The 21,420-nt window shown below is 43.9% G+C and overlaps 1 protein-coding gene across 1 annotated transcript; it reads right to left on the bottom strand.

Annotated features, from left to right (window-relative positions):
• Positions 1-7,743: 7,743 nt before the first annotated feature.
• Positions 7,744-17,808, bottom strand: FGF23 (fibroblast growth factor 23). Its single transcript, XM_025995571.2, has 3 exons — positions 17,506-17,808; positions 11,566-11,669; positions 7,744-10,358 (listed from the first exon to the last, which is right to left on the bottom strand). The coding sequence occupies exons 1-3, from the start codon at positions 17,699-17,701 to the stop codon at positions 9,921-9,923; spliced, it is 738 nt and encodes a 245-aa protein (XP_025851356.1). The 5' UTR covers positions 17,702-17,808; the 3' UTR covers positions 7,744-9,920.
• Between the last annotated feature and the right edge of the window lie 3,612 nt (positions 17,809-21,420).

Below are 21,420 nucleotides of genomic sequence, written 5' to 3'. Positions count from 1 at the left end.
ATCTTCTCCCACTCAGTAGGTTGCCTTGTTGTTCTTTCAGTTGATGGTTTCTTTGCTGTCCAGTAGTTTAATTTGCTTTTGTTTCTCTTGCCTGAGAAGATATATCTAGAAAGATGTTTCTATGGCTGATGTCAAAGAAATTACTGCCTATATTTTCTTCTGGGGGTTTTATGGTTTCAGGTCTCACTTTGAGGACTTCAATCCATTTTGAGTTTATTTTGTGTGTGGTGGGAGTCCAGTTTCATTCCTTTGCATGTAGCTATGCAGTTTTCTCAGCACCATTTATTGGAGAGATTTTTTTCCTGTGGCATGTTCTTGCCTCCTTTGTCCTAGATTACTTAATCATATATGTGTGCATTCATTTCTGGATTCTCTTCTGTTGTATTGACCCATGTGGCTACTTTTGTGCATTTTTCTCATTTCATTTTTATAGTTGTCCTGGCTATTTTTGTGTACTTTATTCTTCCATATACAGTTTAGAATCCATTTCCAGAAAAATTCAGTTGCAAATTGATTTGGAATCCCATGTGCATTTGTTACTTTATCTGGTCACTCAATACATACTTTTCAAGCATGGCACATACATAGCAGGCTATTATAAGAACTATTAGAACTATTATAAAAGCTGCAAATATAATAGCAGTGGATTAAAAAATAGACCAGGTCTCCATCCTTGTGAAACCTGTAGTCTGTCAAGGAAAACAGATAAATATGTAACATGTCAGAGTGTGGTCAGTGGGAGAGAGAAATGGAGCAAGGTAAGGGGAATTGAGACGGGAGAGAGGATGCCGCTTTATCTAGGTTAAGTACAAGAGGGCTTTCTAAGGTATTCCCTAGAGTTCTGAAGGATGTGAGTGAGTTCTGCTGATCTCTGGGAGAGGAGCAGCTCGGGCAGGGAGTAGAGAGAATGCAGAGACCCTGGGGAGGGATCTTTGCATATTTGACCTGCAACAGGAGTTGGAAGAGTGGTAGCAGAGGAGGACTAAGGGGAGAGGAGGTGGTGTGGCCCTGTGGCTTGTGCTAAGGATTATGGGGAACATTTGTTGATTGACTGTTGTATGATTGGAACAGTCAGTGATGATCCAAAAAAGGTTTGTGGTCAGAAGACCTGTGTGCCAAGTTCTAGGGCTGGCTCGTGGTGCTTTTGTGGCTGAGCGGGTCTTTAATACCCCTGAGCTGCTCTTTCCTCACACTAAACGGAGAATGACTATAGTAATGTATTTGTGTGTTTTGCTAACCTTTTGGTTTCGGTATGGCAAACCTACAAAAAGTGGCCAGAATAATACAAAGAATTCCTGTGTACCCTTCATCAAGATTCCTCACTTGCTTACCTTTTGCTTCATTGGCTTTGCCATTCACTCTGTGTATCTCTGTGTGTGTGTGTGTTTTCCCCCTGAAATCTGAGAGAAAGGTAGAGACATCATGCTTTTTGTGTGTTTCCTAAGATCAAGGATATTCTCCTATAAAGCCACAAAACAAATACTCAGCGCCCCTCAAGTCTTTAATTTTGACCATGATGGTGGATATGTAGTAGTATCTTGCAGAGGTCGTAATTTTTTGCTTTCTTGTTCACTAATGATATGGAGCACTTTATTACATATATATTGCCTATTTGTGTAGCTTTCTTTGCAAAATGTCTCTTTAAAAATTGTGTTTGGGACACCTGGATGGCTCAGTAGTTGAGCGTCTGCCTTTGGCTCAGGTCATGATCCCAGGTTCTGGGATCGAGTCCCACATCAGGCTCCCTGCAAGGAGTCTGCTTCTCCCTCTGTCTGTGTCTCATGAATAAATAAGTAAAATCTTAAAGAAAGAATTGTTTGTCTTATTTTTGAATTTGAACTCTTCATATATTATGGAGATAGAAGTTCTTTGTCAGCTATATGTGTGCATGTCTAAGCACATATACACTTATGTATTCATAATATTCCGGTTTTCATATTTGTCAGATATATAACTTTTCTAAGTGGTGTTTTTAAGGAGTAGTTGATTTTCCTAAGACTGATTTACCATTGTGTTTGTTTTATGGTTATTGCTTCCTGTATTCTGAGAAATGTCTGCATAACCCTGGGTTATGGAGATCTTTTGTTTTAGAAGCTTTATAATTTTACCTTTGACACTTAAGTCTTTGATCTATCTTGATTCATGGTTTTTCACACAAATATCCAGTTATTCCATGAGCAATGGAGAAGACTTTCTTTTCTCCCTGAATCGCTTTGGTTCCTTTGTCAAAAATCAATTGACTGTGTAAATGTGGGTCTGGTTTTGGATTCCTTATTTTCATTTTTTTTTTTCTTATTTTGGCTATTGAAGGTTCTTTGTATTTCCATATACATTCTTTGATAGACTTTTTAGAATAGCTTTTAGATTTACAGAAAAGTTGAGAACGCAGTACTAAGAGTTTCCAGATACCCTGTGCTCAGTTTCTTCTGTTATTAATATCATTTATTTTAGTGCATTTGTTACAATTAGTGAATCACTATCCATTCATCGTCATCATCGTCATTATTTAAAGATTTTACTTATTTATTCATGAGAGATAGAGGCAGAGACCTAGGCAGAGGGAGAAGCAGGCTCCCTATGGGGAGCCTGAAGCAGGACTTGATCTTGGAACCCTGGGATCATGCCCTGAGCTGAAGGCAGACACTCACCACTGAGCAACCTAGGCGTCCTGGTGCATCATTATTCAATAAAGCACATCATTTATTCAGATTTCTTAGTTCTTCTCTAATATCGTTTTATGTTCCAAAATTTCCCATCCCATTTTTACCACATTACATTTAGTTGTCTGTCTCCTCAGGCCCCTCTTCGCTGTGACAGTTAATCAGACTGGTTTTTGATCACCTTGGTAGTTTGGAGGAGCACTGGTTGGATGTTTTGTTGGATCCCTCTCGGTGGGAATTTGATGTTTTTCTCCTGATTAAGAGTTGGGTCATAATTTTTTGAGAGAAGAACACAGAGGCAAGGTTATTTTTTTTTATCACATATCAAGAGTCCATACCATGAACAATGACTTATTTCATTTGATTTTTGATGTTGGTTTTGAGGTTGACCTTGATCACCTGGCTGAGATAGTGTTTGTGAGGTTTCTCCATGGTCAATTACTGTTTTTTTCCCTTTGCTGTACTGTACCCTTCCGGAGAAAGTCAGTATGCACAGTGGAGATTTGTGTTCCCCTCCTTGAGGACAGTATCCATATACATTTTTTGGAATTCTACTTGAGAGCTTGGGCTCTTCTCCCTCATTTATTTATTCAATCATTGATTTTTTTTTTTTTTCTGTAAGGTTTTGAATTTTTGAGTTGAGATTGTTTATTGGCTCAGTATGTGATCTGTCTTGATTGACATTTCATATGTACCTGGAAAGGGTTTTAGAGACCTAACCATTTGATTTTTATATCTTCCTTAAGAATTGGCCCTTTTGTCATTGTAAAATGGTCCTCTTTTACCTATGGCAATATTCCTTAACTTGAAGTCTATTTTATATGTTATTAATGTAGTGAGCACGTATTTCTTATGCTTGGTGCTTTTTACCAGACCTATCCATTATGCCATGAATTGTGCTCTCTTCCCTCCTCCCCAAATTCATGCATTGAAGCCCTAGTCCCAAGTAACTCCGAACGTGAGTGTACTTGGAGATAGGGCCTTTAAATGAGGCAGTCACGTAAAATGAGGCCAGTAATATGGGCCCTAATTCAGTTCAACTGGAGTCCTTAAATGAAGAGGACATGTGAACACACTGAGACACCTAGAGATGCCCGTGCATAGAGATAAGAGCATGTGCAGGCAAGAAGTCAGCCATCTGTAAGCCAAAGTGAGAGGCCTTGCTGGCATCTGGGTTTTGGACTTCTGGTCTCCAGAACTCTGAGAAAATAAATTTGTTTAAACCACCCTAATCTGTGGTATTTTGTTATGTCAGCCCTAGCAAACTCATACAGTACCTTTCCATCCATTTCTTACAAGTGCATCTTTTATAGACAACATATGGTTGAATATTTTTGTTTAATCCTGTCTAACCACACCTGCCTTTGGTTGTAGTGTTTCATTTATATATGATATAATTATTAATATGATTGGATTTAGTCTGTCATTTTTCTTTTGGTCCCATCTGATTTTTTTTGTTTTTCCTTTTCTGTCTTGAGTATTCTTTTTTAGTAATCACTTTTAATATTTCTGTTGGCTTTTTGCCAGTATTTGTTTGCATTATTATTATTGCTGCTGCTGCTGCTGCTGCTGCTGTTATTATCGTGGTTACTCTAGGAATTACAGTGTGCAATTTTTTTTTAAGACTTTATTCATAGAGACAAAGAGAGAGAGAGAGAGAGAGAGAGAGGGAGGCAGAGACACAGGCAGAGGGAGAAACAGGCACCATGCAGAGAGCCTGACGTGGGACTTGATCCAGGGTTTCCAGGATCATGCCCTGGGCTGCAGGCGGCGCTAACTCGCTGTGCCACCGGGGCTGCCCAGTGTGCAATATTCTCAATTTACCACTCAGAGGTCATATTGTATGATTTTTACATATAGTGTTATCGTCTTGCAACCATTTACCCTTCCCATTCAGTGTGATAATTTTGCCTATATATTTCACCTTACTATATTATAAACCCCACAGTACGTTGTAATTTTTGCTTTAAGTCATAAACTAAGGGAAAGAAGTATACCATATATACGTGTACATATTCCTGTACATATATACTTCTAGCTGTCTACGTATATATAAGGTCATATTTCTACCCCAGCTTTCAAGATTTTAGTTTTGTTTTTCAGCAGTTTGGCTGTGATATACCTAAGTGTGGTTTTCTTTGTGTTTATCTTGCTTGAGTTTTGCTAAGCTTCTTGTATCAGTATATTAGTTTTTCATGAGTCTGGAGAAAATAACCATTGCATCTCCAAATATCTCTTATTCTTCAGCTTTTTCTGCTACTATTCTAGGATTCCATTTATACATATCTGGGGCAGTTTGATACTATCCCATAGATCACTGAGACTCTGGTCATTTTAAATTTTTAATTTTTTCTCCCTCCCCTATTTTTAAAAATTAAGTTCAATTAATTAACATATAGTGTATTATTAGTTTCAGAGGTAGAGGTCTGTGATTCATCAGTCTTACATAACACCCAGTGCTCATCACACCAATGCTCTCCTTAATGTCCCATCACCCAGTTACCCCTTCCACCACCCACCTCCCCTCCAGCAATCCTGTAAGGAAACATAGGACCCTTGTTTCCTATGATTAAGAGAGACTGGTCATTTTTTAAAACATGTTTTTCCCTGTTCAAATTAGATCATTTATATTAATTTTTTATGTTAAATGGGTATTTATTCTTTCACCTCCAATCTACTATTAAGCCCATTTAATAAATTTTTCTTTTCAGTTATTCTTTTTCAAGTCTAGATTTTAAAAAAATCTCCTGAGATTTCTGATTTATTCTTTGTTGTCGTACTTTCCTTTAAAACCTTTACACATATTTATAATAGCTGCTGTAAAGTTCCTCCCTGCTAATTCCAACATCTGGAGTGGTTTCTAGGGATTGCATTTTCTCTCGACTCTGGTCTGTTTTCCCTCATTTCTCACAGAGTATGGATGATACCATGTATGGAATCTGGTTTAACTCCTCTTCCTTTAAATGGAATCTAGTTTGTTCTGAAAGCCAGTTAAGTTAGTGGCAGAGCATTGTCGCCTTGTCAGGCATGGTGTGTGATTCTCTGTTACAGCAAGTCTAATTCAGTCTTAAATTTAGTTTTGGGTTATATCTTTTTCTCTGGGGCCCACTCCTAAGATGGGGCCTCTGTATGTCTCAGAACTGATGTGTTCAGTGAGCCCCTTTATGCTTGCCCCGTTGGACCTTTGATATTTCTCAGCATTTTATGGCTTCTGGTATTGCTGGCTGCTTGTCTTCCACTTCTGTAGCAGATGGTCTTTGTAGGGTCTTGCTGAAGTTTTCCCTGTGCGTGTGCAGCCCAGCCCTTGGCCAAAGACCTGTAGTGAATGCTCATGCGGACTTGGCATACCTCCCCTTTGCCTAGCTCTCCTTCCAGCTACACCCCCCCTCCCCCAAGAGTCCAGCTGCTTTCCCAGATCAGTGCAGGTGCCATACCTACCTGAGTTCCATCTCCCTGTCACGTGTTCTGAGGATAGAAAGGAGAGATGATCATGGGGACTTGTTTCCTTTCTCCCAAAGATCGTTGTCTTGGACTACTCCATGTCTGAAAACAATTGCCTCATATTTTGTTTTATCTAGTTGTTTGGGCAGGACAGCCCACCTGGTACCAGTTCATCTGTCACAGCTAGAAGTGGAAGCTATGTTAGGCATTAAGTTAGTTAAGATGTATACATGTTCTATATAAACAGCAAGTATCTATACAAATATGTGCAAGGGGTGTGCTGCTATTTCCATCCTGCAAGGATTTATAATTCTATGGACAAGATAAAGATTGGGCTTTAAATACCAGACATCCTGCCTGTGATTAGATCTCTGAAGCTTCTAGCAGCCAGATTACGTAATTTGTCATAAAAGTGGTATGTACATACTTTTCTTCACTTACCTTCTCCCATCCTCACCCCACTAACTGTGTTGTGTTTAAAGGCTTTAAATTTTCCTTCCCTTAGGGAGAACTTTCACAGACAGAGAACTCTTCCAAGCCTGTGGAGGGGCAATGTCTATAGGACATCTTTTCTCTGCAGTGTTTAATTTTCCTTCTATAATGGAATGAAGGCCTATTTATTCCAATATGGTTATTTTGGTACTGTTCCATTCCTGTGGATTATCAGATTTTAAAGTCCTTTGGGCCAGAAATAAAACAGAATCACTTACCCTTGTTTTTTATTTCAGAAATACTGTGGAAGAATGAACTTTATAAGCAGAGGCAATGTTATAAAACAAAAAGAGAACTTTTAAAACAGTAATCTGCCTTTGATAAGTCTGTTTTATGTGATTAAGAAAAAAAAAATATGACCTCTAGTCCTGTATCTATCCAGATTCCTGTCCCTCACTCTTCTCTGTCCTACAGGAAACTTTGGTACTCAGACTCTTGGACGTAATCAAGACAGTCAGTCTGGCTTGTCAGGAGGTCATTGGAACACCAGTCAAAATAGTGCACTGAACACCAGTTCACTTAGTGCAGTGAACGCTGCACTAAGTTCTTTAACATTTGTTACATAAAGAGGCTAAAGGTCAGGCTGTGGAAAACTAACTGTAGTCTTGAGCTGATGTAAATTTGAATATTTGGGTGTAATGGTGATGTAAATGTGTCATGGACATCTTTGCTTCCTGTGTTTCGGTAGTTGGTCAGGTAGAGATTAAAGGAGGAATTCTGGAGGCATCAGCCTCAGAGAAGACAGAGGTCCATTATATTGGTGTCCTGCTTTTATAAAGTCTCACAGGGCAGTAACACTGTGTCTGGGGCAAGTACATAGTATCTGGTTCACTGGGATACCAGTGTGGTTACATCTGTGGATATTTTCCAAATATGAAATTCTCTCCTTAAAGAAAACACTTTTGAGCTGGAATGATCAGAAATTCAACTTCATAAAAAAAAAAAATTCTCCTTGTTTTCAGTAATTTTGTCTGAATTAACCAAAATTGCTGAGTCCATTTATGAATGGCAAAGAAAGAATAATTTAAAATTCTGATACTCTTTTTCAGAGCAATATTGCTGTCTGGATTTTCACAATGCTGCCCTCCCATAACCCCTTTCATGATCACATTCTGACATGTTTTCATGTAGTAATACAGAAAGGAACAGCTAAGAGAAGCTGAGATAACTTTATTTTTCTTTTAAACAGAAGAAAGAAAACACATGGGGTTACACTTTTATAAATATCTATAAATATTGAGCGATAGGCAGATTTTCCAAATAAATAAATAAATATTGCCACATGCTAAGGACCATAGGAAATTGTGGGAACTACCTTGGCTCTGCCAAAGGAAGAACCCCTAACAAATGGCATTGGGTTTGTAAGATTACAACCAGTTTTCTACCAAAGTCCTTTTGGGATGTTACATCTAGTTATCAGTATGAGGGAGCTTCCAGTAGCTTTTAGACAGTATAATATCTCCAACGGGAAGTGAAAACTACCAAGAAAATACTTGCCATGCACTGCTATATAGTAGTATACATAGTTTTAGTGTTCCCAAATAGGAACCAGTCCTGCAAGTTCAGCAGGACTGAACCATCAGGTGAAGGCAGCTGTCCAATGTCTCGTAAGTAAAAATGGATCCGTTTCTAAGGCTGGGTGCCTGATGGCAGTGGGAAAAAACAAGTGGACTTCGAAGAAGCTGTTATTTAAATATACTTTGCTCATTAGCATTTTGCTCTGTAGGTGGCCATCTCAATAGAGGTAGGAACAGGGGACTCCCTTATAGAAAGACTCCAAGTCAGGTGGGAAGGCTAGGGAGGGGGAGGCTGAGCATCAGGCCCACCTGTCATGTTGGTAAGTGAGGTTTGGTTTTCCTGGGACTGAAAGCTGTCCTCATGTAAGGCCCCCAGAATTTGCAAGTGGACAGAGACCCAAACATGTCAGCCCAGGCGTGTTTAGCCACCTCTGTAGCCAGTGCTGCAGAGCAGTGAGGAGAACATGGTGAACAGCTGGCAGTGCTTTCTTCGCGTAACTCTTACACTTTGGCCCCCTGGGGATTGGGCTGCTTTCCCCCTGAGTCCGTGATGCCACCTCACTTAGATTAAAGGACACAATCTGCCAGTCCACGGAAAACGGAACCCAGAGCAGCCTGCTTGGTTCAAGACTCCCTTCCTGTAACAGTTTTGGAATTCATCCCAAATACAGTACTACTTAGGCTGGAAGTAGGCTTCATCAAATGCCTCCAAGGGGAGTTTGAATTTATTTCCATTTTAAACATGTATTTCCATTTCCTAGAGGGGGGGGGGGTGTTTCATGAGCCTCCGCCAAAGCTCTTCCTCAGGCCAAATTCACTAAAGCCAGAGTCGGGGGCCCAAGACAGGGTTATATCCTGGACTGCTTGGAAACAGGCAGGGTCATTCTCAGCCCTCCCGCTGCTCTGGCTGCATAGAAGAGGAGAGAGCATGGCAAGCAGTGCCCACCCTGTCGGGAGGTCGGATTTTCTAGGTTGACTGCTTGCCTCCATTGTCCGAGCATTCTAGTTCATTTTGACCAGCTTACTACCAATCTTTTGGACAGCTCTGCTCCAGATGCTCAAGGAAGAGCAAAGCCTTGAGATTAGGGTTTTTTTTTTTTTTTTTTTAAATTTTTTTTTTTTTATTTATTTATGATAATCACACACACACACAGAGAGAGAGGCAGAGACAGAGGCAGAGACACAGGCAGAGGGAGAAGCAGGCTCCATGCACAGGGAGCCTGACGTGGGATTCGATCCCGGGTCTCCAGGATCGCGCCCTGGGCCAAAGGCAGGCGCCAAACCGCTGCGCCACCCAGGGATCCCGAGATTAGGGTTTTTATCAGTTTGCCCAATTCAGCTATGAATGCCCTAAGTCGAGGTTTGCAAACCCGAATGCCAACAAGGGTCCAGGCAGGTAACACAAATGTAAGGAGCAGTGGAGAAGCTATAGGTGTCTGCTCTTCCTTTCATCTTGGAAATGGTGGACTCGCTAAGGCGTTGCTTGGTTTTTAATACTAGGCTGATGGAGAGAGGCCTAGGGAAGAGGCACTTCCCCGGGGTTAGGGGGAAGGTGGTGGTGGCAGTGGGGGTCCCCGTCTCCTTAGTGAAGGCGAAACTGCTAGTGTGTCGTTCTGGGCCTCGCCATTCGGAAGAGTGGTACAGGTGGGGCGGGGAAAGCTTCGAAATGGCCATTACCGGAGCCTCCAAGGTACATCCTCAGGGGACCTCCCGGGGATGGTGGGGAGAGAAGCCGCCCCTGGCCCACAGCGCCCCCACCTTCCCCTCCCCGGCGCAGAGGCTGCTTAGAAAGGACCCCCTTCGGGCTTCCCTAGACGAGCCTGGGGAAGGGGCGGCACCTGTCCACGCCCATGCCCCCGGCGTGCGCGTTCACCCTGTTGCCTCTGAGCACCCCCAGCGGGTCGCTGGCCGGCGCGCCGTGGTCCTCGGCGCTCGGGAGCTCCTGCGAGCAGGAGGCCGGGGCGGGGGCCAGGCGGGGCCTGGGCTTCAGCACGTGCAGCGGGTCGCGCCCCGTGTCCCCGGCGCTGCGCGTGTGCCGCCGCGGCCCGGCGGTGGTGAAGTGCACGAGGGGGATCTCGTTCCTCCGGGACAGGAACTGCGAGTAGGGCGGCGGGTTGGTGCCGGGCAGGAAGGCCCGCTTGGCCTGGCCCAGGCTGACGAGGAAGCGGTGCTGCGGGGAGTGGTACACGTCGTAGCCGTTCTCCAGCGTCCGCTGTCGGAACCGGCAGCTCTCCGGGCTGAAGAGGTGCTGAAGGGGAGAGCGCGGGTGGGGGGCGGCCGCGGGCCCCGCGTCCCCCTGGGACTCCACGGAGGCGGCCTCTGCCCCTCCCCTTGCTGGGGGGAGTGACCCGAGCCGCGCCCTCCTGCCCCCATCGCACCCCGACCCCGGCCCGGCCGGGACCCCTCGCCCTGCCCTTGGGCGGCCCCTGCCAGGCCGCTCTGGGTCGGGTTTCTGGAGGGGGGCTCATAACTTCATTCACTGCCTTTGCCCCCTCCCTTGGCTGAAAGTTGGCTTGGGCGGAATCCCTACCTGGAGAAAGGAGGAGGGATGGGGCTTGAGGGTGCTCAGACCAGAGATAATATCCTTTGGGATTTAGGGCGGGGAACTCTGGCAACAGAGGACCCGGGGTTGAGCCCTCGCTCTGCCACTAACTAGTACTGGGTTTTATCGAACACCTGCTAGGACCTTCACGTGTCCTTTCATTCAAAACCTCAAACTTCCCGGAGTGCTTTACAGATGAGGACCATCTATCCGCCTAAATGTGGTCAACAGCTACTTTAGTGTAATGCCTACATTCGTTCCACAGAGGGTTGTCTACTTGTGGCCAGATACTGTCCTAGGTGCTGGGACACAACAGCAAGCCAAAAAGGAAGTCATTGCTGTCATGGTATTCTTGGTCTGTGTGGTGGTGAGAGGCTCCTGAGATGAGCAGTCCCACTACTGCATGATCTCAAAATTCTTTAGAATATGCCTGCAACCTGTCGTTTGGGAAATCCTTTGCTCACCAGCCTGAATGACCAGCGACCACAGTTGGGGACAGAGATCATTCATGAGAGATCTTTAACTGGAGGGAGATGCCACATTACTTTTTCCAGGTGGGGAGACCAAAGTGGAGAGAAGTGAGGGGACCAGCACAAGGTCAAGAAGGTCTAGTAAAAGAATCAGGAAGACACCAATGGCTTCTCACTAGGGGACCTACATACAAGGTGCTGTGTAGATATACAAATGGGTTCCCATAGGCAGTCAGACTAGAGGTGAAGAGCCCAGGCTCCAGAACCAGACTACTTGGGTTCAGACCCCAGCTGTATAAACCAGAGCATCTATTACTTAGATTAACTAAATCACTCAGTGAAAACATCACCAAGCACGGCCAATGGAACCTTTGTATAATTTCATGTTCTGGCAAAGAAACGAATTATCTTTAAATGGTGACCAGCACAAAAAAGAAACTCACCGATCCAAAGATGTTGCCTCTGAAGTCCATGCAGAGGTACCTCCTACTCATCACACCTGTTATCACCACAAAGCCGGCATCCTCTGACCGGATCATCAGGGCACCTATGGAGAAAATCTTCCAGGTCAAAAACTGGTTGCACATCCAAGTCCTATCTTTGAGCACTTCCTGAAAATTCACCTCCCCTGATTGATTTTAAAGGCAGTGATGATTTCGCTTCACCCTCCCTTGTACTTACTTGTTCAGCTTCCTTTCTTCTGATTGTGCCCTCTAAACTCCCACTCCCACTCTCCTCCATCCTCCATTTGCCTCCTACTTCCTCCTCTTGTTTGTATGAAGCACTCTGAACTCCCAGCATCTTTCTCCTGTGCTGGGCACATGTTCCTCTCTCAGCCTGCACTGTCTTTACTTCCAGCGTTGCCTAGCTAATACCTCCTAATGTTTGTGGTTGGTTATCACGTTCTCCCAAGCCTCCTCGGCTTTTGTAGTTTTCAAATCTACACCAAGAGATGTCTTTCAAGGGTCCGGCTTGCATATATAGAACCTAATGCTCCACTCGGATATCTGTATAATAGTCAGTTATCCATCACCCAACACCCATTTTGTATCAAGAACCATGTTAGAATTGATCTTCCCCTCCCTTCTCTGTTTATTGAAGTCTCTCATCCTTCAAGGCTACGCTCACTTTCTTTGAAGACTTTCCTAATCTCCATAATCAGAACTAATGCTCTCACCTTTATTACAGCATGCATTTCATTCACCTTGCCTTAACTAAGCTTACATTATCTAGCACCTCTTCTAGAGTGAGCTGCTTAGGAGCAGAGGATTTATTTTTCTGTGTAGAATAGATACCATGGATGCACAGAATTTCTTCTTGGATCTTCCATTGCTGCTCTTTGTCCTTTCCTTGTTTGATGGTGTCCCCTCCAGTGCGGTCCCTCATGGTCTTTCAGTGTCCCCATTCAACAACCAGTCTCCAACAAGGGCCTAAAATCCACACATACTACCCTCACTTGAAATAATTAATAGCTGCCTGCCTTCATGGGGACTTGGCACTTTTAACAATTGCAATGCATTGTACCAAGGACTAAAGTCTAAAGCTTTCTGTTTTGTGGCAAGAGTATCATTCAGCAAGAGTTCCACCCCAAATGCTGTTTAATTACCTGACATTTTCTGCTAAAAATAATTATTTAATTAATTAATTATTTATTAGAATACACAGAGAGGAGAGAGAGAGAGAGAGGGAGAGACACAGGCAGAGGGAGAAGCAGACTCCATGCAGGGAGCCTGACGTGGGACTCGATCCCGGGTCTCCAGGATCACGCCCCGGGCTGTAGGGCCACTGAGCCACCGGGACTGCCCTAAAAATCATTTCTTTAAGTCTTTGGAATCACTTGCATTCACTTACCCCAGAATTTCCATGTGTATCTCCTTTGGCCTCACAGCCCCGGCAGGTGTTCAAATTTCTATTCTAGAAATGTAGTGTGGAGAGGTTGTAAATGCCCAGCACCATGTCCAGGAAGTGGGGGAGCCTCATGGGATGACTTATACCTGTCTCCCCCTTTTACCCTGTGTAGGCCCTGAGGAGAGTACCAGACAGTACTTAGACACTAGCTTCATAGGGACTGAAATTGGAATGATGTGAGACAGAGGGAATGAGGGTGGGAGCAACCCAGAAAGAAGAGAAAGCAAGAAGGCCAAGGAGAAACATTCATTTGTTCCAAGTTTGACTAAGAGCTAGCCTTAAGGAAAGCTTCTGGAAGTGGGGTGGGGTATAGGAGGCACAGGGGATATTTAAATTACCCTGTAATGAGGTCTACCTATGGGTCTCACATATATGGCTAATTCTATCACAAGCCCTTAGACAAACAAAGGTGTAAATGTGTAAAAAATGTGTAAAAAAAAAAAAAGTTTTGTCCTGATGAATTTTCAGTCTAACTGTGGATAAAATTACACTTAGTCATTGTTTTTGAGTGGTTGCGCTTTAGGTATTTTACATATCTTAAATTTTCAAAACAACTGTGATCTTGTTAATATTATTAGCATCCCAATTTATGTGCAAAGGGAACTAAGGCAGGATTCAAACTCGGGGCAGTGACTCTAACATCCTCTTCCTATGATCCAGCAGTTCGCCTCCAACAAAAATCATCAGCAGCCTGAGGAGACAAATTCAAATGCCAAGATACGCGTTGCAACCCATGAGAACTCCAAATCACTCTGCCCCTGAGCAGGTCAGAGAAGGGACCCTGACCCAGGAACCAGGGGACCTGTGTTCTGATTCCAATTACTAACTCTGTAGCCTTGGGCAAGTCATTGCTCTCGCCTCGGGTTGCTCAGCTGTGTAAAGAGAATGATAGAAGCTGGGCTGCCAACTTTAAAGGGTTCCAGTCAGACTCAAATGCAATCTTGATTGGAAAAGTGACTTTATTCAAATGTTTTGAGCAAATGGAAGGCATTATGTAGCGTGTGCTGGCCTGCCATTTATGACAGGCCCAGACTTTGTGAGCCATGCGGGCCTCATGCTTGGGGTCAGTATGGGCAGAGTGCATGCTACATGTGCTCCTGGGCTCCTGGGCTGGGCCCAGTAGAAAACAGCCTGGAGGGGAACAGTGAACAGCTGCTACAAAGGACAAAGACTGGAATCCAACCAACAGGAGCCAATGAGAAAGTGCAGGAAATGCCAGAGACAGATTGCCTTCCCTTGGCTTGTTCAGAAGGCATGTTTTCACAGGTAGCATAGGTTCTAGGGCGGAATCTGGCAGAAGGAAGGCACACACTGGCTGCTGGGCTACAATCTGTTGCAGCAGGTGGATTCAATGGACTGGCATGTGATCCTGGAGGGAGCATGGGGTTGGGGTCAAGGTGTCCTCTCAGTGACCTTGAGCCTGTGTAGTTCTTTAACCTTTGTTTTTCATATGTAATGGAATCATTTATCACATTTGGTCATCTTAAGGGTGCAATGAGTTAATATTTTTATCCACAATAAAAACACTTTCTAAATGCTAGCAATTTGACTATTGCCACCTGCCTCCACTCTGCTATAAAACTTATTTTATAAGCAATTAAAATTATCAGGGAATCTGGATGACTCAGTTCATTGAACATCCAACTCTTGATTTTGGCTCAGGTCATGATCTCAGGGTCTTGGGATTCCTCCTCAGTGGGAAGGCTGCTTGAGGATTCTCTCCCTTTCCTTCTTCCTCTACCCCTCCCCCCGCCATGCTCGCTCTCTCTCTCAAATAAATAAATCTTTTTAAAAAGTAGAAAATTATTGCCTCCATTCTGTTCTCATGACAGTAAATGATAAATGGGATGGTACATGTAAAGTGCTTTGAGCTCCCCGAAAGAAAGAGAATATTTTGCCAGATTAAAGAGCCTGAGAATAATTCCGCTTCAAGTAAAGAAAGCACCAGTGGGGAAAATGGAAGAAGGGAAAATATCAGGATCTTGGAAGTGGTATTAACCACAGGTAATAAGCATCTCTTCTGCTGTTTCTATGAAGCGGGGATGGTGGAAGGGTAGCCTTCTTCATAGTAGGACAGGAGACACAGATGTTGGAGAGACTCCTTGACATGGGTGCTGTGAGTCCCAAGGGAGGTCATAGAATCTTATAGCCAAGTAATTTCACAACAACCGACAATCCATAGATGGTTTGGGCATTCAATTATTAATCAAGAATTTACTAAAGCACAGTGATCAAATGAACCAGATTGTATCGGAAATGTCTAATTAATTAGGAGGGGGAAAAGCACACACCTTCCATTAGTGTAAAAGCAAATCTTTCACCAGTCTGTGAATTCCTTGTGCTGCTTATCTGTATGCCTCAGTGTTTCCTCTTTCCTTTTTTAGTGACTTTGGACCTTCGTGTATACTTTTATATTAGCAATACACAAAATGACTGATTGAATAGTTTAAAGGGTTATATAAATAGGTCAAGTAAGAGGCAGCTGGGTGGCGAAGTCAGTTAAGCATCTGCCTTTAGCTCAGGTCATGATCTCAGGGTCTTGAGATTGAGCCCCACAAGGGGCTCCCTGCTCAGCGGGGAGTCTGCTTCTTCCTCTACCTCTGTTCCTCTGCTGCTCCCCTCCCCTGCTTGTGTTCTCTTTCTCTGTCTCTCTCAAATAAATAAAATCTAAAAAAAAAAATAGGACAGGTAAGTCTCCCTCTCCCCACTGTGACCAACTCCCCTCTGCAGGTTTGTGTTAATTTCTAAAGACACAATACTTAGCTACTGTCTACATCTAACAAAACAAAATCATTTCTACCAAAAAACATCTGAAATCAGTTCAACTCATTTTTCATCTTCTCAGTCATTTTAATCACTCCCAACTAGTATCAGTGTATTCTCTGAGCCTTATGCCAGTAGATATTTGAGGGAAAAGTTTTACAAGTCAGGCTGCCTGCTTCATAGGCAGAGCACCACACGCTGTACCACCCACAACTCACCACAGCTGGCTCACACTGTTTATGTCATGCTCCAGAGGACATGTCTTTGAGGGCTCCTTTTGGGGGAAGGTACTGTTAAATATCCATTGAATAAAATGAGCAACACTTTGGATGCATCAAATGTATCCAGATTTAGTTCAGATTTGTGTCATTGTCATTGGACTGCAATTTGGTTTCCAAAATCTTGACTCCTGAATCCTACTCTATCCCCTTGAGTTCTGGAACCTGAATGGTATTTGCAGAGAACTTTGGTCCCTCCTCTCATCTCCTCTCACCATCCACTGAGCACTGGAAGAGATATGCATAGCTGGCTCTGCATGTGCATGTGTATCTTGCAACAGCTTTAAGGACCTTTGATACCCACACAGCAAAGCCACCAAAAATTATCAATTAAGTCTGTACAACAATAAGGGCAAAGCATTATTCCCATCAGGAGTTTCCTTTAATTAAACAGAGACTGTGGTTACTCTTTCATTCCTTTCGTTTGATTGAGATTGAATCAGCTGGCATTCTTCTGTATCCTCAGTGTAATTTTGACACATTCTTCTAAAATAGGAGGCCTTGTCTCTTTCACAACTCATCCCCGTCTCTCTCCAGAACCCCCTATGCACGTGCAAGTGAAGGGGCCCTCATTTGAATCATAGCTAATTGATCAACTGTGGATTGTGGTCTAGCTTGTCACAAGCCTAATCTTTAAAATCACTCCAGGAGTTTCATGTTGCCAAGGAGTTCCCAACTAGCTCAATCTGCTACTGAGCAGAACTTTAAGCTCCACAGAAAATAATAAAATAAAATAAAAGGCTCCACAGAGAGGAATCACCAACTAATACCAAGCTGGGTACCTCTTAAAGTCCCCAGCAAACATGTTGGGTGGATGGATGCATGGGTGCATGGATGCATGGATGTCCATGCACTTGGTCAGACCCATCAAGACAGTATAGCTGGACAGCCTGTCTTTCATACATTTTTCCTGAGAAGTTTTAAAAGACCAGAATACTAGAATTTGGAAAGAGCCCCTGAGTTCATCTATTCCAATCCTTGGTCTGATACAGGAATCTTTTTTATAACCTCCTCTGTTAGCTGTCTCCAAAGTTTATGAGCCAAACTCAGTGTCAATGACCTATCTAGCTTTTCCCCCCTCTCAACTTTTTTTGCCTTTGTTTCTGCACATTTTTGGACTCTGGATAGGACAAGTCAGAGGGGCTGCTATTGTGGGAAGAGGGATTATAGTTAAGACAAATTATTTTTGTTGGGAGAAACAAGTAAATGCTAATTAGGGAAGTAGTAGAATCTTCTCCCTGGGTTAAACACACATGCACACAGGCGCGCGCGCGCACACACACACACACACACACACAAATAATGGCTTCTGGACAAGAAGCTAGGAGGCTAGATTAGTCCTCTGTTCCCGCCCAAAGCCTCCCCAGGTCCCTTGGAGGTGGGTAGAGAGAGGAGCTCTCCATCCTTCCCAGCCTGAATGAAGCCCCTACTCACTGTAGATGGTCTGATGAGGTGTGCCATCCACATGGCCGTCCTTGTGGATCTGCAGGTGGTAGCTGTTCCTGGCTGTGGCCGTATACAGGTGGGTTAGGCTACCCCAGCTGGAGCCTAGCAGCGGGGAGGTGTTGGGATAGGCTGTGACTACCCAGCACAGGACAGAGACCAGGAATCCTAGGCGGGTGCCAGACATCACAGCTCTCTGAATGGCTGGCTGGAGTTTGAAACCTGACACTGCCTCCCTGATTCCCTGGCTATGCCTCACAGGCCTTTTTCTCCTCTTCTTTGTGGGTGCCTTGTGTGAAAGTCCCAGGCTAGATTCCCTCCTTTTTTCCCTCAGACTTTTAAAGGGTGGCCCTGTGACATCAAACAGGAAAAAGTCCACTGTCCACATCCTCTGCGTTGTAACCAGCCCATTGGAAGAGAATGCAGAGCCCTCTTAGGCTCACGGAAGGCACGTCGTTCCAGACACACACACACCCCCCTCAATTTCAGGCCAGCACTCCAAAAAGTGAATAATGTGTGGGCAAAAGTTATCTACAACTCTGGGTTGTCTGTTGACCTGTCCCACTTCCACCAGGAAATGTGAAGGCAGCCAGCAGTTTTGAAAAAAAAAATCCAGCTTCAGTCATGCAGTCAACAGACTCCTGTGCAATTAATCTCCCTTTGAATCTACTCATTTTGGTTTTCTCCGTCCTTTTAATTCCAATCAGCAACTGTGTATCCAGTTCTCTCTGTGCACAGTACCAGGTGGGTGTTTTGAAGGTACAGAAAAAGTACAGGACACCATCAGGCAGAGGGCACCCTCGGAAATCCCTCCTCATGAAGATATGGGAGCTGGAAACAGAGGTACAGAAGCCAGAGTTGCTACCCTGGGAAGATTTCAAAATAGGAAGAAAGAAAACCAGGCCTTGAAGTCCCTGCTGCTTTATGAAATTCTGAGGTTTGATTTCTCATTTTTCCTAGTTTGGACTACCTAAGGGCAAAATAACTGTTATTATGGTCTCTCCAACAGTATGGAGACTAATTCAGAGACCTCGTGAAGATGGGAAAGCTGGTGGCTGAGCACAGGGGAGCAGATCCTGGGAAGGTCCCAGGGGCAGAGTGGCAGGCCAGGGTGTCCCCACAGCTCATGTCTCCTGAGTGTCTGGCTCGTGGGACTAGACACTTCCTTGTAGACCCTGCTCACAGGTATGCCCTCTGGGAAAGTACATTTGATGTGGGGTGATAGTGCCAGCACCTGCAGTCTAATGGGGAAGCAAACAACTGGAATGCATACCAGAAAAATACACACAAAGAGACTGCTCCTCCTCCAATCTTCCACTTAGTGCATGCAGGCATCAGGCTAGACGTCATGGTTGATAGAAGAGAGAGTGAGGTGTGACCTCTGCTTCAAGGACGTCACAAGCTAATGGAGAAAGGAGAAACAAGAAGTAACCATTGCAAAAAACGTAATGGAATGTACAATCATACAGATGCAGACAAAAGATGCCATTAGTGATTCTATATTTGTGCAAGTTTTTATAATTTATAAAGCATTTCATAATGCTAATTTTTACATATATTAGCTCCTTTGAATCTCACTTGCAACCCTGTGAGATTGCATTATCAATATTTTTATTTTATATATGAAGAAATGGCAATCATGGGTTCATATGTCCAAAGTCACAAAGCAGTTAAATGAGAGAGCTAGGACAAGGTCTTCTGGTTCCCTAGGATGTTTCTCCTAATCACATAATCACAGCGACAACTGACACTCACTGAGAGCTTCCTAAGTGCTTTACTTGTAGTAACTCACTTCATCATTAAAATAACCCTTTGAGGAGATGCTGCAAACTCCTTTACACAGATGAGGAAACTGATGTGCACAGTGCCCCAAGATGTACAGCCAATATGTGGATTGATGTTGGATTTAAATCTGGGCAATCTGACCCCCAGACCTCCTAAGAACTCACACCACATGTTAGGGCAAAAGAGATTGGAGCCAGGAACGTGGTAAGAGAGTGCAAGTAGCAATGAGGCATAGTAGTCTCCGGTGTTTCTCTAGCAAACACAGTCCTATACCCAGGATGTGTCTCTAAAATATGAGGTGCTGTCTCCTCAGGTTAGGTAGTAGATGATCAAGGACATACAAGACAGTCTTCTTTAATAATGATCACAGAATGATTCATAAACACATTACCATATCTGAGCATTCAGAGTTGAAATACACATCATTCAGGAACATTTGCCAGTTGATAACCACGTTTCCTTTTCTGGTTGCAAAAGGTACAAGTGGGAAGTACCTGTGAAACAATCAGCAGGTATCAAGAAACTTATCTGTGCAAGAGAGAAGGGAGGGGGAGTTCCAGGAATAAAAAGCAAAACAAACATCCTTGAAGGGCTTATACTATAATCGAGCAGAGGAAAACCTTGTTAAATACAAAGCATTGTGTGAGAAGAGCTAAATTCCTAGAATGTGCAAGTAATGCTAACAGCAGGGGGCCTGAGTGGCTCAGTTGACTAAGCTTCTGCCTTTGACTCAGGTCATGATCTCTGGGTTCTGGGATTGAGCCCGACATCAGGCTCCCTGCTCAGTGGGGAATCTGCTTCTCTCTCTCTCCCTCTGCTCATCTCTCTGCTCATGCCCTCTCTCAAATATATAAATAAAATATTTTAAAATAAGAAATGCTAATGGAATTCAGAAGAGGATGAGAGCACAGTGGGCAGATGCTGTGGTCAAAGAGGGCTTTGAGGAAAGTGAGATTTGAAGGGGCCTTATAGGAGGGACAGGGAAAGGCATTTCCTAGCACCTGCCAGAGCATGGTGGGAAGGCAGTGCAGGTGTCTCAGGAAGAGTACATGGTTATTCATTTGTCCCTGTGGTGATTACAAAGGGGCTTCCCTAGCTGCTTCAGCTTATTAGTTATGAGACTTGATGGGCCAACTTAATCCATTTCCAGACTTCCCTCCACGAAGAAGCCCTGAACACCTAGCAACTGTATCTGAAGGCAGAGGACAACCTGGGACAGTAGGCTTACTTCTGAGGGGAATGGAGGCAGTGCAGGGAGGAGAAGCATTCTCCACTTGGTGAAAGCAAAGGAGAGTACAAGAATCTCAGAATAATTCTTTCTACTGAGATATTGAAAAATTTGAGTAGAGGAGGGGATTTTCTCATTAGTATGCACAGATGGCAGAACTTCCGGCTCCCAGCTGATGACCCTACCACTGGATTCCAAACCTGGCTGCCCATTAGAATCACCATAACTGCCCTAGCACTAATCTTAGACCTACTGAATATGCAGCCCAACTATTTGTACTGTGCCCCAAAGCTACCCGGGAGATCCTAACACCCATGATGATGTTAATGACACTTAAGAACTTTTCAAGAAATAAGAGGTTGAAAAGAAGATTCCTGTATCAGACCAAGGATTGGAATAGATGAACTCAGGGGCTCTTTCCAAATTCTAGTATTCTGGTCTTTTAAAACTTCTCAGGAAAAATGTATGAAAGACAGGCTGTCCAGCTATACTGTCTTGATGGGTCTGACCAAGTGCATGGACATCCATGCATCCATGCACCCATGCATCCATCCACCCAACATGTTTGCTGGGGACTTTAAGAGGTACCCAGCTTGGTATTAGTTGGTGATTCCTCTCTGTGGAGCCTTTTATTTTATTTTATTATTTTCTGTGGAGCTTAAAGTTCTGCTCAGTAGCAGATTGAGCTAGTTGGGAACTCCTTGGCAACATGAAACTCCTGGAGTGATTTTAAAGATTAGGCTTGTGACAAGCTAGACCACAATCCACAGTTGATCAATTAGCTATGATTCAAATGAGGGCCCCTTCACTTGCACGTGCATAGGGGGTTCTGGAGAGAGACGGGGATGAGTTGTGAAAGAGACAAGGCCTCCTATTTTAGAAGAATGTGTCAA

The sequence above is a fragment of the Vulpes vulpes genome, chromosome 8, assembly GCF_048418805.1.
Source record: "Vulpes vulpes isolate BD-2025 chromosome 8, VulVul3, whole genome shotgun sequence".
NCBI classification, from domain to species: Eukaryota; Metazoa; Chordata; class Mammalia; order Carnivora; family Canidae; genus Vulpes; species Vulpes vulpes.
Note: the sequence above shows the minus strand (reverse complement) of the source record. Positions and strands in the feature narration are given on the sequence as shown.